Here is a 15,581-nt window from a genome sequence, read left to right as displayed (position 1 = left end):
GCACACACACTCTTTCACTCTCTCTGTCTCTGTCTCTGTCTCTCTCTCTCTCTCTCTCTCACACACACACACAGAGAGAGAGAGAGAGAGAGAGAGAGAGAGAGAGAGAGAGAGAGAGAGAGAGACCAGTTCTCTCTATACGGGTTCTCTTCCATAACATTGACAATCTCTCCTTCTTGTCACAACAATACACCCACAACAAGACACACTAATCACCCATCTACAGAAAAAGACAAAAGCCCATCTCACAGCCATAAATATTCCACTCCCAACCCAACTACACCAGAGCACAGAGTGCTGTCCTCTGAAGATGCCGGCCAGGAAGAACAACCCTCAGAACACAGCCAAAGAGCCCAAAAAACCCACAACAAACATTGACAATCCTTTCCATACATATGTGTGTGTAATGATCCTTAAAGATTTAGAGGCTGAATTAGAGATGTTGTGGTTAGGGGCATGTAGACCTCTTTGATGCCTTCAGCGTTCAACTCATGGGGTTCTGGGTGGATAGGGTGAAAGAATTTATTAAAGATTAATTGGTTGGTTGGTTGGTTGGTGGGTTGGTGGGTTGGTGGGTTGGTGGGTTGGTTCGTTGGTTCGTTGGTTCGTTGGTTCGTTGGTTCGTTGGTTCGTTGGTTAATTTGATTGATATATCCATGTATAACCAAAACTGTGCTTTTCAGACACATACAATTCAAGGGAGAAGTGTACTTTACCTCTGCTACCTTGCTAGCTATTTTCCATGTCTGAACAGAGATTTGAACCCACCTCTCTTAGGGCCTAATCCAGCATTTTATCTGTGATTCCACACTGGATGCAACATGTTCTCTACACTTTACCTTTATTTAACTTGCCCCTTTTATTACTTGAGTTTGGTTGTGTTTCCTTTAGCTATTAAACTCTGGGTCTAGAAGTAAGCAGATAAACACACACATATGCATTTACTCCTCGAGAAATGTAAAAAAGTGATCTAGTGGCTCATGGGGCAGTTGAATAGAACATATCCGGCAATTTCATTGGCCTGTGTTTCTCCACCACAAAGTTTGGAGAAGTGTGATATCTGAACGATGCTAGCAAACATGTGGATAAAATTAAATTCTTCCTGTCCCCTGAAGAGCTTGAAATAGCAGGCAAAAAAAGTGAAGTCATAGTTACATTTCCAGGTAGAAGGGAAGGAAAATCCCCATCCATAACCTACAATACAAATATAGATCCTACCAATTATTTTATATGTAGGCGCATAAATGTCTTCATCCACAAATATACTGTAGATTCCATCAGTTATTTTACATGTAGGTGCATAAATGTCTTTGTCCACCAAACACACACCTTCTCATCCAGTATAGCAGTGGTCCCCAACCTTGGGCCTCCAGATGTTCTTGGACTTCAACTCCCAGAAATCCTGGCCAGCAGAGGTGGTGGTGAAGACCTCTGGGAGTTGTAGTCCAAGAACATCTGGAGGCCCAAGGTTGGGGACCACTGCAGTATAGGAATCTGGATCCATAAGACCTGTTCCACTCAGCTAGTGACATGGGCGTCCCATGACCAGGGCAGGGGGGTGTTGCCCCCATAATTTGGGGAACAAACTGCTCCCCTGTGTTTTAGCTTCCAAAGGCAGATAAGTGACTCTGTGGTCACTATTCCAGCGGCTCTGTGGTCACTATTCATTTATACGCAGTAGTCCCGTACACCATTACCAGGAAGGAGATCCAATAGGGCTTATTTATAAAAAGGCAAGCAAAGACCTGCACTGTCAATTTGATTCACCGAAGCCTCCCTCACAAGCTCTGTTGGAATGGACATAAATTGTGCTACGGTGGGTGCTGTGCTATATTATTAAAATATCTTCCCATATCAGCTCTTTCCCAACCGGGGAAGCATCCCTGTGTCTTGTTTATATTTCTGTTCCCTCTATAGATGGGGGGGGGGGACTCAACTCGTGCTATTTATAAGGATTAATGGCACAAAAAAAATAATATTGAACGAGCAATCCCAATTAAAATAAGACCTGTTTGTAAGAAAAGCGATGCTGGGTTTTCTTTACTTTCCCCCCAATAGACTCTGTAGATTAGACACAAACTCACATGCACACAGACACTCGTACACACCATACTATGAGACTTATTAACACAAAGGCATGCATTTTTTTGAATAAGGAAGAGGAGAGGGAGTTTGTTTAAATGAACTGAGATAGACATTGTCTCGCTTCCCCACTGCCATTTGCTTGGATTTTCGCCATTCTTCTCTGTTATGCTTGGGTGGTCATATTTTGAAATTTCCCCGGGACCAGTCACGTTTCTCATAACATCTGAGAGATGCTGTGCTTTGCATTGCAATTAGGCCTGGCTTTGTTTCATCTCCTGAGTTTTTGCCATGCCTTCCTGCAGTACGTTCGGTACTAGAGGCGGTTGCTGCATTGCTGGCGAAGTGGGAGCTCTCCGGGATGAAACAATTCAACAATTACTTGAATAGCAGGGAGAAAAATGGCTAGTTTACATCTCCCACATCCTTCTGTTTCTCCTCACTCTTTTCTGAGGAAGAACATTATTCGTTGCCACCTTGAAAGCAGGCGGAACCATTTCACAGCAGACTTTGAACAGTTGCATTTGAAAAGTAACTCATGGTAGAAACTTCTTCTAAGGAACCAGATGACCATTACTGATATTTTCTGCTCCGGTCAAGCAAATAATTACTTACCTTGTGTGCTTGTTAAGATGTTGTTTGTTGTTGTGAACAGTCAGAAAAACTCTGCTTCCCTCTAGTGGCCAGCTTTGATAATGTGCTTGAGAAATTTATAAAAATATGAAAGACCGCTTAAGATTGATATTAGAAAAGCATAAAACATGGGGGGGGGAGTCCTGTTACAATGTCTACCCTAAAATTTTCTTCCAAAGAAACTGTTGATAATAATAGAAATTTTTACTCATTGCACCTAAGTAATTTAAATATTACTCTTTACTTCCAAAAGTGAGTTTGTAACTACTAGTTACTTTTCTCATTGTTAGTACCAGATAATTAGGTTATTTGCAACTAGATGCTGGCAAATATTAGTTGATATGATCAAAAAAGCCAGACCAACTCGTACAAGCTGTCTTGTCTAGCATTCTCCTCCTACACAACACAGCCAACCAGTTGTTTGTGGAAACCCACAAACAAAACATGAGTACTTGTATTCCCCAGCTTCTGATAGACAGAGACCTACTGCCTTTGAAACTGGAAGTATATAGCATCCCGCACTCTTCATGAAGTGGCCTTAGTCATCTTCAAAGCCATCCATGTCCACACATGCATATGACTAGTAAGAGATCCCCACCCATATACATGACACTGGTGCATTTACACCTAGCTGACTTTGATTTACCAAGCTCTGGGGAAAACTGAGAAAAGAAAATTAAGATTGTTTTGTACAGGTCAATAAAATACTGTTTTCTCTTTCTCCCTCCTTCCTTCTCTCCTTCATATACACATACTTATCCAATAAAGGCTGAACCACAATAAAATTTCCTCCAGTTCTCATTATTCTCGAGCTGGGCAAGAATGTCTGTCTGGTTGGTGTGAGGACAAGAAATATCTCCCCTGTTTGCTTTTGGTTTCACAGCATCACTTAAATGGTTAATGGACTTCTCATCAATCTCAGAGTGCCTGTTCAGAATGAGGGTGTTGTTTCCAGCCATCACTCTGATATAGCTAGGTGATGGCATCCCATAGATTCTGACTGCCAAGTCACCCTATGACAACTTGATGAATGAGCCATCTCCAGAATGACTTGTCGTCAACAACCCTGCTCAACTCTGGCAAACAGAAACCTCTGGCTTCCTTTTAGAGTCAGTCTATCACATATTTGGTCTTCCTCTTTTCCCACTGCCTCCCACCTTTCCCAGCGTTAGTGTCTTCTCCAGAGAATCTTGCCTTTTCATGATGTGCCCAAAGTATGAATATGGATTCTTCAGGTGAGACATGTTTCTGCTCAAATGAAATATCAAGAGATGCCCAAAAAAACTACACTGTACGTTCATCTACGTCTATGAAATCCAACAAAGTCTGCTTCTTTGGAATGCATGTCCTGCTATTAGGTAAAGTGGGGCACATCTCACAGGCAACAGATGCTCAAGGCAAAAGAAGAACTCCCTAGAGCCATAACCCTCTGTTAGGGAACAAAAAGGAATGGACTACACTTGCTGTCCCCCCCCCCCCGTCTCTCATTTTCAGGTATAATGGGGAAACGTTGTTACCTCTCCACTGCTGAGGCAAAATTCAGTCGCCTATCCAATTCATTTCTATATGTGAAACAGGAGAGGCTGCCATGTTGTCCTTTGCCTCAGGTGGCAAAATTCTTGGGTCAGCTCTGCATAAATATATGTGTCGAACAATGTAGAAAATGTTTTTATTTTTCACTTGTATCCTGTCTGCCCCCCAAAAAAAGCACAGACGGAACTGCTCACTGTCATGCAGTGAGGAAAAACGTGTGTGTGTCTGTGTGTGTTTTCTTATGTATAGTGTAGGCTAGTGATTGGAATATTGCAGGGGCAGTCAATCCCCTTCTACTAGTTTGAATTTTAGCTAGCTGGATAGCTCTGTGGTTTAGGTATTCAGCTGACTAGGAATTTGATTCCCCCTCTGTGCCTCTTATGAATACAGCCAGCTTGCATGGCCTTGGGCAAACAGCATCGTCCCAGAAGAAGGGAATGATAAACCCACTTCTGAGTATTCACTAAAAGGAAAAGTTTTAAAAGGCTTGCTATAAGTCCGTATTGACCTGACAGCAAATGCTTATTATTAGTTTGGATTTTTAAAAAGCTGACCAAAGTTCTGAATCTTTTCAGGTGCAAATGGCATTCAGTACCTTGGACAGCTCATGTAAACTTCAGGCTAAAGCCCACAGTGGATCACCATCCCCATAAAATTGGAGTCACCAAACTTCACATCTGGTTGACCTGAGAACAGTGCTTTCCAATCATGGGTAACCCAGGTGTTCTTGGACTGCAATTCCCAGAAGCCTTCATCAGCTGTGCTGGGAGTTGCAGTCCAAGAACATCTGGTCAACCCAAGGTTGGGAACCACTGCCTTAGAAGGGCATGCCAAGTTATGAGGTCCAACATTCTAACCTCTCCACCACACTGATTCTACTATAAAGGTTTCTAGGCTTGTCATTTCTATGAAAGTATTCTCAAGTCTGGTGAAGATGAGTAACTTTACATCTCAGGCAAAAACAGATTGCAGTTCTTTGATTTTCCTGCAAATCTTGTTTTATTCTGCTTATGGTGTTAGTCGATATGAATAGAAATAGAAACGTCTGCTGAGATTGCTATTGGGAATTTCCCCGAAGTATTTCCGGCTGCCTAATATATCAGTGTCTCTTCTCATCTGTTCTTGATGGGGTCCAGCAGCGGGTCAACATCCTAAGGTTAAAAAAAAAAAAGGATTCTCAAAGTGAAAAGCAGCCAGAGAAATAAAATTAATGGAACCCGGCATCTGTTGATCTTCCTGACAATGAGGAATGTTCGCAGCCAACGTTTGTAGAAAGCGCTAGATATGGGCTCAATTGGAAGCCAGATTTCAACTTTCTGCCCTTGGATGCCAAAAATGTTTCAGCAGGAAATGCTAAAGGATGTTGAACTTTGAATTATAATTTCCATGACTGTCTCGTGGAATGGTTTAATGTTTAGTGCCGCACCTTTTGAGGCCCTGGATTGTATCTTTGCCAGAAAAATAGCTGTCTGTTTTGACAGATGAAAAAGGTCACAAATGAAGCAGTGTCAGAGACTGTTAGATCCGTCTAAAGAAATAATTTTGAACAATCTGGATTAGGTGATAGATCTAAAAAAAAGAAGAGGGGGAAAGGAAAGGAAAAGTTATTTAAAATTATGTTTTACCAGTTCCACTCCCCCAATAAAGTTCCATGGCCAAGCTGGGGCTTGAAGCAGGGTCTCCAGAGTCCTAGTGCATCACTATATCCATTACACCCACACTAGGTATCTAATTTTTTAACCAAATGAAACCCAGATATTTTTCTGATCTTCCCTACATTTGAACTGTGATAAAAGAGAGATTAAGGAATGTAAGTAACATGTTCCATGAACTTCAAGGCCAGGCTTAGTTTGGCCTCCGTCATCTAGACCTAAGGGTTCATAATCCCAACGCTGCCGCCGTTTTACACATGTGGAGCACTGGCATTTTGAAAATAGTAGGATTGATGGATATTCTTCTGGGCTCATGCTTCGAAGAAACACCTGTTTCATCTCAGCCTACATTCTGATTCTGTGGACGCAGGAAGCAAATTGCAAGGTCAGTTTGCACATATGAGAGCCCAACATTGTCAACATAGAAGAGGTCAATAGATCTGCCTTGACACATCTGGTGCAGATTGGCATTGTTGATGGGGGGATTCTGGGATTTGTAGTGTTTTTTTTTTAAAAGGGAATGTATCCAAAAGCTACCCTATTATATTAGGAGGGGTGTCTGTGTGTGTGTGTGTGTGTGTGTGTGTGTGTGTGTGTGTGTGTGTGTGTGTGTGTGTGTGTGTGTGTGTGTGTGCAGCCAACTCAATACATATGGATGTGGATATTATTTATTTATTTATTACCTTTTAATATCATGCATATATTTTTCTTTTACCAGTTACCTAATTTATTGGCCCATCAGAAAGATTTCAGTGGACAGTAACTGTATCAACTGTTAATTTAAGGCACATTACGGGAGCCTAAGTACATTGCCTGGCCATTTCAATACTCCTCAGTTGCACAGAGACGTCTCTGTAGCAACTGGTTTGCATTTTGCGGCCTATTTTTCAAAGTTTTCTGGCAAAAAGAGAGCGACGTTGCCAGCTGAAGCCTCTTTTGATATAAATGGGGATTTCCACTTAAAAACCGATCTGTCTTTGGACAGCCCCAACAGTTGGAAAGCTTTCTAATAGAGTTGCAAAGAGCTTTTATGATCTTAGATTTGTCACAGTCGCACGTCTGGTGAACACGCCTTGTGTGCGCCAGAAAAAGAGAACTGCTTGGCATTCTGTCCTCAGTAGATTTTTCTGGGGGAAAGAACCACTGGTCTGTTTTTTTGGCTGCTCTAGCTACCGCCACGCACGATCCAAGGGAAGCAAGACTGAATAAATCCACCGGCAGTTTTTCTTTTTGGGTTGATGTAGGGATGACCGGAGATGTTTTCACAGCTGAAACGAATAGGATTTCCTGACCTCACCAGTAGAGGCAGGAAATGATGCTTCAACCCCTGAAGAGTGGCTGCCAGTCAGAGTTGCCAGTATTGGCCTCAATGGACCAAAGTTCTGAATAAATATAAGGTAGCTTCTTGTGTTCTTAGCTTTTTTTAATTCCATGAAGGACTATTTTTTCTCTCTCCAATTTTGCCTTTGGAGACATTTTAGCTTGCCCATAGATATGTTGGTGCTTCAACCTGCACCAAAAGCTGGGAGGTATCCATTCTTTTATTATCATGCTTATTACTAATCTGTGTTTTGGTTATCACTCACTTGAATCCTGGTTATAGGCTATATTTGTTAGAAAACGATATAGTGGCCAAAATCCTAGTGCGTTTTCACACTAGTGACAGATGATGCAGATCTAAACAGTGACTGTAGCCCATGAAGACGTTGCAGTAGGCCCTTGCGGATGTTAGCCAATGTATACTCTGGGGGAGATGTTCTTCACTCATGGTCTGTGTATTTCTGTACTTGGTCATGCAGGACAAGAAGATGTTCACTCCACGGATAATGGCATGCTAATGGCAAAACAAAATTTAGTATTGTTTTTGATAGGATTATTTGGCATGTTTGCTGGCATCATGCTGAGCCACTGAATATGGAGTAAAGACTGGTGTGAAGACAAAAATGGAAATTTAGTGTTCAATAAGTAGAACATCTGTTTAAGGATAATGCAAAAGGAAACATTGTATAAAAATGGGCACAGAAGACTGGAAGACCTGGCTTCTATGCCTATAGATCTCCTGGCAGCCATTTTTCTGCCTCTAGCTGTCCTGCTAGGATGGAGGAGAAAGAAAAAGCAGGAAGTGACCTCAAAGAAAGGAGTTCAAAATCTAAACTTGAGCTAGAAAAGATATGAGAGGGGAGACAATTTGGTTTCTGCCTTTTCCGTGTCGTCTACAATTAGGCCATGTTACCAGATTCGTAATCATTTATAACATGATTATGTTATCGTGTGAAAACTGAGACAAACTATTGCTGTGTCTAGCCTCATATTGCCTGCTCTGGCTGGCATCAGCTATTTCAAATAAAAATCTTTCCAAAGACACTGAAGAACAATGTCTTTCAACAGGACCTTCTAGGAAACTGGGAACCTTCTGCGTGAACCATCTGGTCCATTTTAAGAACCAGGAAGCTCAACTTTGTGGATCTCAATACTCACAGTTCTTCTCACAAGGGGACCAGTGGGGAACACAGAGACACGTGCTCTTTTCACAACAAATTTGCAGTCATCAGAGATGAATCCATATATATTTTGCTGTCTCCATGGATGGTTCTCCTTCCCCACTGCAGATTAAGGTGCAGGTTTGGCTCCTTAGCTTGGGAACACGCATGAATATGGAGGTCCAAGCCACTCAGGGCCTTCCTCATTTAGGGTCAAAGGCCTTGAGCACATTGGACCTCTTGGTTAACACTAGGTTAATGTCATATACTAGTATACCACATGATGGAAGTTAATATCTCCCATGGCATAGAAATGCCTAAAAGCATCTCTCTTCATCGCCAGCCAGGGATGAGGACTTGAGTTGTTGTGGGTTTTTCAGGCTTCTTGGCCGTGTTCTGAAGGTGGTTTTTCCTAACATTTCGCCAGTCTCTGTGGCCGGCATCTTCAGAGGACAGCAAACTGTTTGCTGTCCTCTGAAGATGCCAGCCACAGAGACTGGCGAAACGTTAGGAAAAACCACCTTCAGCACACGGTCAAGAAGCCAGAAAAACCCACAACAACCATTAGATTCCGGCCGTGAAAGCCTTTGCGAATACAATGAGGACTTGAGTTGCGCAACTCACTGTCAAGTTGGAATTAAGTAGGACTTAAGGTGACTTAACTCAGACTGAACTCTGGGTGTTTCGATGGTGGTGTTTGAATGGCTCAGACTTGATTCGCGACTTAGAACCCACCCACCTGTGGGGGGGGGGGGGAAACTTGTTTTCAGTAGGGACTCCGACTTGGGACTTGGTGCCAAAGACTTGGACTTGAGACTTGAGATTCCGACCCAATGACTTGCCAACATCCCCATCTCCGGCTATAAAGACAAAGCGACAAATTAAATAACTAACAATTGGCTGGCCTTTTTAACGAGACCATAAATCTGCCGCCCAAGGTGTTTTCGCTCTTCCTACTTGTAGGTCTGGAGCCAGCAATTATACATTTTATGTTCTTGTGTTTTCAGAGGATGATGAATGGTTATCAGTTAGTTTTTTAAAAAAAAAAGCAGGAGAAGCAAAACTCTCCACGATTGACGAATTAAAGAGAAACTAAAGCAGGGATCTTATTTATTTTATTAATTTATATGCCACCCACACTACCCAAAGCTCTCTGGGTGGATTTTACCGTCAAATATTTGATTGTTTCATGTGTAGTCCTCAAATGATCACTGGGAAGTTATGTTTATCGGGGTGACATTATGTGAGAAATGACCATCCGCACGTTCTAGGTTATCTCACCATGCATTTGAAATGCAAACTGGATAGCAAATCTACAGCTGGTTGCAGTACATTTTGAAGGAAAACCTAGCCTCTCCATTGACCACCTAGTTACATTTCCTAGAGTAGGAGGGGGCCAGTGGGGAAAGAAACCCACATAAAAGCTATCAAGAAACATTTCACAGCAGGCAAATTAATTGGTTTTTACTGTATTGGAATGGAGTGATTGTCAAATAAAACTTGCCATGACAGTTAATAGTGTCATTTAGAGGCATAACATTATTGGCTTATTTGTTATTGGATAAAAACAAAAGCAAACACTTTGTATTAGGAAGTTTTAATGTGTTTAAAATTCTCATTAGGGATTTATGGACATTCTTGCTTAGCAGAGCGCCTCATTAATTTGAGGCTAACCAGTTACTTCTGTGTTACAACTCCAGTGGTTTGCTTTGCATGTCTGTGCTGGTGGTTTTTGGGTGTTGTTGTTTTTTAAATCAACTTTTACTTAATTAGATCTTGTATTGGAACTGCTAGAGATGTAAAATTTAATTAATGTGACTTATAAATCAAATAGAAGCGAGTTATTTTAGGATCTCGGTATCTCTTCTTCACATTTAGTAAGCAGTTAAGACATGTGATGTCAAAGCAGGCCAGAGCCCTCCGTGGTGAACACACTTAGCAATATCTCTTGGCATCAGAAGTTCAAAGCGATTTAATTAGAAATGTAACTAAAGGGGAGACAGTAAAAAAAATCCAGTAGAAATTCAGACTTCTTTGGCTTTTGAAGTTATGCATTACAAGCTGAAGGGAGTTCAATTTATTTTACAGCTCCAACCTTGTGCAATTAAAATAATCTCACCACAACTATCGTGGTCCAATAATGTATATATTTATAAAAGTAGATTTTAGATTTATCTGCCATCAAGTGGCTCCTGAAGTGTAGCATCCCTGATAAGTTTTGAACATATGTGAGATGTTCACAGAGTGGTTTATCTGTTGAGTTTCCATGGCCAAAGAGGGATTTGAACTCAGATCTCTTGAGTCCTAGCTTAACATTCAATTCACTACATCACCAGATGTGACATGTTACTCGGGGGACATCAGGTGATGTTCATCTACATTGTATTGGTCTAAAGATTACATTCTTGGAGGGATTTGCCTTATCCTCACACTTTTGAGTAGGACACAACCAACATACACAACACAAAGCATCGTATTTTGATATGTTCTAGATTCTGGTTTCTGCTTGGATCAGCCTCTCGTGCAATGCGAATGATCAGTTGCTAAGCTTGACTTAATCATATAGGTATATCCCTTCCGTTTTCTGTTGTTATCTGTGAACTTGGTTTTAGATGGACTGAACGTTTTGTTTTCCCTCCTTCTAGGTTAACCTTTCCAATGATTCCAGTTGTGTGGAAGAAATATTGCGGGTAAGTCGAATCATTTTCATTTGGTGGTGCTGGAAAAGTTGAAGTAGATAACAGTGTTGGTCTTAGAGCCAGCTAGTCAATTAGTTATGTACTATTAAGTCAGAAGTGACTTATAGTGACCCTAATAAGTGAAATATTTAAGAAATTGCTTTCTCCGTTCCACTCTCCCTCTGAGTTTCCATGGCCAAATGGGGATTCAAACCCATCACTCTATCCACTACACCAGTGGTCCTCAACCTTGGGCCTCCAGATGTTCTTGGACTTCAACTCCCAGAAATCCTGGCCAGCAGAGATGCTGGTGAAGGCTTCTGGGAGTTGTAGTCCAAGAACATCTGGAGGCCCAAGGTTGGGGACTACTGCACTACAACACACTGGGTATCTAGACCCAGCTAACCTGGGACTAAACCCACAAAATGTTATGGGTGACCTCAAGCCGGTCATACTCTCTCTACCTTGCAGTCCCTGCTGATCTGATAGTCATGTGAAAGGATGAGGAACTACACTGTTCTCCTCCATACTGGTAATGGTGACTGAGAAAGAATCTTCTGGCTTACTTGCAGGGTTGCCCATTTTAAAACAAGAACTGCATAATATGCATAACTGTGTGATGTACATACATTGCACAAATCTAGGACTGATTGCTGCACCATTTAAGGGGCACTTTTCAGAACTATCAACCACTTCTTGTGCACCTCTTGTATGTGTGGGTGTGCATGTGCACCTGTGCGCACATGGGTATGGGCTTTGTTTGCTCTACTGTTGAGCAATTGGTGCACAATCTTAAGAATCTGCTCAAAGACTCTCGGTAGATATTCATTCCATAAACAACATTATAATTCCGGTTGGAAACATGCACTCCGTCCTATTGGATGGACACGTGGACAGTTGTGAGATTAATTAAAAGCTTCATAGTCCTGAGCAAAACAAAACCTTCCTGTAATAAGAACATAAAGATGAGAGTTAAATGAACAAAAGTCTGTAATTTACTTGTTCCTCTCTCTTTCTGATGACTGCCTCCAATCTGATGACATTGGAGAATATGTAAATTGATCAGCAGGCAAAAATGCCCTTGACTGAGTAAATTATATGCGGTATTACCTTTCTCCTACCATTTAGAAAAGCGGTAATTGACTTAATACGGGACAGCCATAGCTGGGGTGACTTGTTCCCAAAGCAAAATTAGCTTCCTAATAGGTTTATCTCTCCGTCCCCACCCTCCATGCGGCTTCATTAATTGTTTCCTCTTGCCATCTATTAATGGATGCTGATGGGAGATAACTGCATTTTGAGAAATACCGGTGCAGCATCGTCTAGCGTGGGTGTAGAAGTCTCTAGCAGCCCACAAGCAGTTTCAATATTTTCTTCTGATATCTCGAGGCTTTTGCTGGGAACAGGTTGAGGGGGATAGTGGCAGGGAAGACGACATGATCTGAATTTCAAATGGATTGATGTACGTCATCGGCCAAGTGAACAGCAACCTGCCCAAACTAGTAAATCAAGCGAATCAGTCAGATGCAGGAACACCTTGGAAGGATATGATGTCCAATATCAGTAATTTAGCAACCTGGCCCTTTGCTGTCTAAAGGATGAGTAACAATGAGCACTTTTCAGGGAGAGAGTAAATAAATCAGTGTCTGGATCAGGAGCAGCTGGCCAAGAACCTCCTGGTCTTTTGCACCATGAGAGAGTTCCCTGGTGGTATTCCGCTTCTAGACCTGGATGAGCTATAAAGGCTTGGAGGTCAGGCGAGGCAAAAGGCAGTGTTTACTACTCTTCACTCCTCACCCTGTAGCTGCTTAATGCAATCTTAAAAATAGCCTTTAAGTAAATCCTCGCTCCATTCATTCTTGTGCACAAGAATGGGAAAGGATCATCGTTTTTTTTTCCCCACACCTGTGTGAGATTATTAAATTTTCCCATTCATTCCTGACAAGAACGTCCCCATTTGTGAGATGCTGTGAGTAATGAAAGGGATGTGGTGGGTTAAACCACAGAAGCCTCTGTGCTGCAAGGTCAGAAGACCAGCCGTCGTAAGATTGAATCCACGCGACGGAGTGTTAGACAAATCAGGAGTGGAAACTCAGAGATCCAGGCTATCAAACTGCACCACTATGCTGTTTTAGCATGCCTGCCCGAGAAAGAAAGGGATAAGGAAATTATTCAACTAGATTTTATTATCATAGGGAGAGTAAGTCAGAAAGAGAGAGACATTTGAGCCCGGAACTGAGATGCTATTCAGAGGTTACTGTTTTCGTATGGATGAAGAGGAAAATTTTGAGCAAACGTAAGCATAAGCAGTGGGAGGCCCTATTTTTTTTTTTACTTCATTTTTTGGGGTGCTTAAATCATAAAAGAACTTATACAAGGGGAGTAGAAGAAAAAAAAACATCCAAATGAAGAACTAGAAGGAAGTTATCTAAATTTTAAACAGGGAAGAGTCATAGTAACAGTTTCATTTTAAAAAGTCACATTGCCCAAAAAAGAATCCAGTTGAAAACGTCAATGAAAAGTGATCACATATCTGGGTAGGTATCTATATGGAATTGCTGTCTCTATGTGCCACATGTTCAAATATTGAAAGAGGTACATGATGCTCAGTTCGTTGATGAATGGATGTTATCATTTGTCCTGCTGGGCCCTAACTAATGCAATAGTGGACACTTCAAGCTAAGCTGCCATATTTTGGCCATTTTTTTTTAAAAAAAATCATAGGCTGAGTTAGACTGCCTGCTGGAAGGGATGGGGCACCAAACTATGGATCAGCTGCTCAGCCAGGAAATGAACCGCACCGAATCGCCAAACCATCTCTAACCAATATCAGTCCTTTTAAACTGGAGATGTAATGACCTGCATCTGGAACCATCTGGATATGAACCATATTATATCTATAGGAATAGACTGCCTTCTCCAGAGTCAAACCCTTGTCCCATCTAATTCGGTATTATTGATACGGATTAATAGCAATGGCTTTACAGGGTTTCAGGCAGGACTTTTTCTCGGTTCCACCTGGAGATCCCTCGCATTTTCTGGCGGTCTTCCATCCAGGGATACTAGACCCTAGATCAGTGGTCCCCAAACTTGGGCCTCCAGATGTTCTTGGACTACAACTCCCAGAAGCCTTTGCCACCAGTTTTGCTGGCCGGGATTTCTGGGAGTTGAAGTCCAAGAACATCTGGTGGCCCAAGGTTGGGGACCACTGCCCTAGATAGCTCCTGAAATCTGTCAAGATTCACAGTGGCTCAGTGTTTTGTTCCCCTCTTGCTCCTCAGTTTCAACCTAACGTGTTGAAAAAGGAAGCATTTCTGTCCACTGGAAGTATTTGGTTTCTGGTTGACAGTACATCTGTGAGAAGAAATATAAATTAACTAGAGGGCTCTGTTTTGTGATCTTTAATAGCAGCTCTGGCAAAGGCGGCCGTGGGCCAAGGCTTCCTATATAAAGTCTAAACCCTGGACCGAGGGATCTTTTACAAGGAGTGAAACCTTTAAAGATGGATGTTGGATATGGAGGCGTGTGTGGTCCTGACATCAGACGGAGCAGATGTTAAATTAAAATAGCGATGGGTGTCTCTTTGTGAGGAGGAATGTTCGTAAAATATCTCTCATTATTCTCAACCAAAAATTAAAGTTTAGTCAAGGTGTCTTGGCTGGTGTCTAACCCGCTTGCTCAAGGCACATTGGCCTTAGACAGTCCAGATCTGGCACTCCTTGCTGGTTTTCATTTTTTAATAGCAAACACAATTTGTTCCTTCTTCTAGACATTTTTGCATTGCGTATTAACAGGGCACAGCCTGTGAAAGGTGTTGGCTAAACTTGACGGCAAAACAGCTGTTATTTTACATGGCACAAGACTAGACCTAGAGTAAATAATATATTTCCACTGCAAGCAAGGAGGGGGGAGGAAATGCCCTCAAATGATTGATTCTCTTTGTATTCTTAGGGAAAGACAGATGTGACCCAGATATGTAGATGTATTTTATTATTTTAATAGAATAATTATATGTTGCTTTTAATATATATACAAAAAGAAACAAAAAATGAAAATAAAAAATACATACCCCCCAAAAAAACCTTAATAACACAAAATCACATAAAATTAACATGCCTCCATAGCACACACTGGGACCGTTTCAAGATATAACCAGTTTTTTCTCCATTTATGGAGCCCCGTTCTCCTTCCGAGACTGGACTGACTCTTGTCAAAGTGCACAAACCCTTCCCTTTTAAAAATAGAAAACTGATAAATTCTCCCCAGATATGAATAAAATTATTCTTATTTATCAAGCCCTTTAGTGCAATACTACATGTTAACTTATTGTTAATAGCTGCAATCCAAACTTCTCTATACCATTCATCCGACTGAAAATCATCCTTTATTTTCCAATTCCTAGCTACTATTAATCTTGCCACGGGCGCAGTAATTTAGGTTGGGAGTTTGATTCCCCCACTGTGTTTCTTTGACAGGTGTTGGACTTGACGATCCTCAGGGTCTGTTCCAGCTCTGCAGTTATA

At 41.6% G+C, this 15,581-nt stretch overlaps 1 protein-coding gene across 2 annotated transcripts in view; it reads left to right on the top strand.

Annotated features, from left to right (window-relative positions):
• AFF2 (ALF transcription elongation factor 2) overlaps positions 1-15,581 on the top strand; it is a 413,936-nt gene that overhangs the window by 218,193 nt on the left and 180,162 nt on the right. For both annotated transcript variants that reach the window (XM_078380609.1, XM_072981115.2), the window contains exon 4: positions 11,026-11,070. In XM_078380609.1, the coding sequence (XP_078236735.1) occupies positions 11,026-11,070 (45 nt within the window). The remainder of the gene's footprint in view (positions 1-11,025; positions 11,071-15,581) is intronic.

This window comes from Pogona vitticeps, chromosome 11 (assembly GCF_051106095.1).
Source record: "Pogona vitticeps strain Pit_001003342236 chromosome 11, PviZW2.1, whole genome shotgun sequence".
NCBI classification, from domain to species: domain Eukaryota; kingdom Metazoa; phylum Chordata; class Lepidosauria; order Squamata; family Agamidae; genus Pogona; species Pogona vitticeps.
This window is presented reverse-complemented; position numbering and strand designations above follow the sequence as displayed.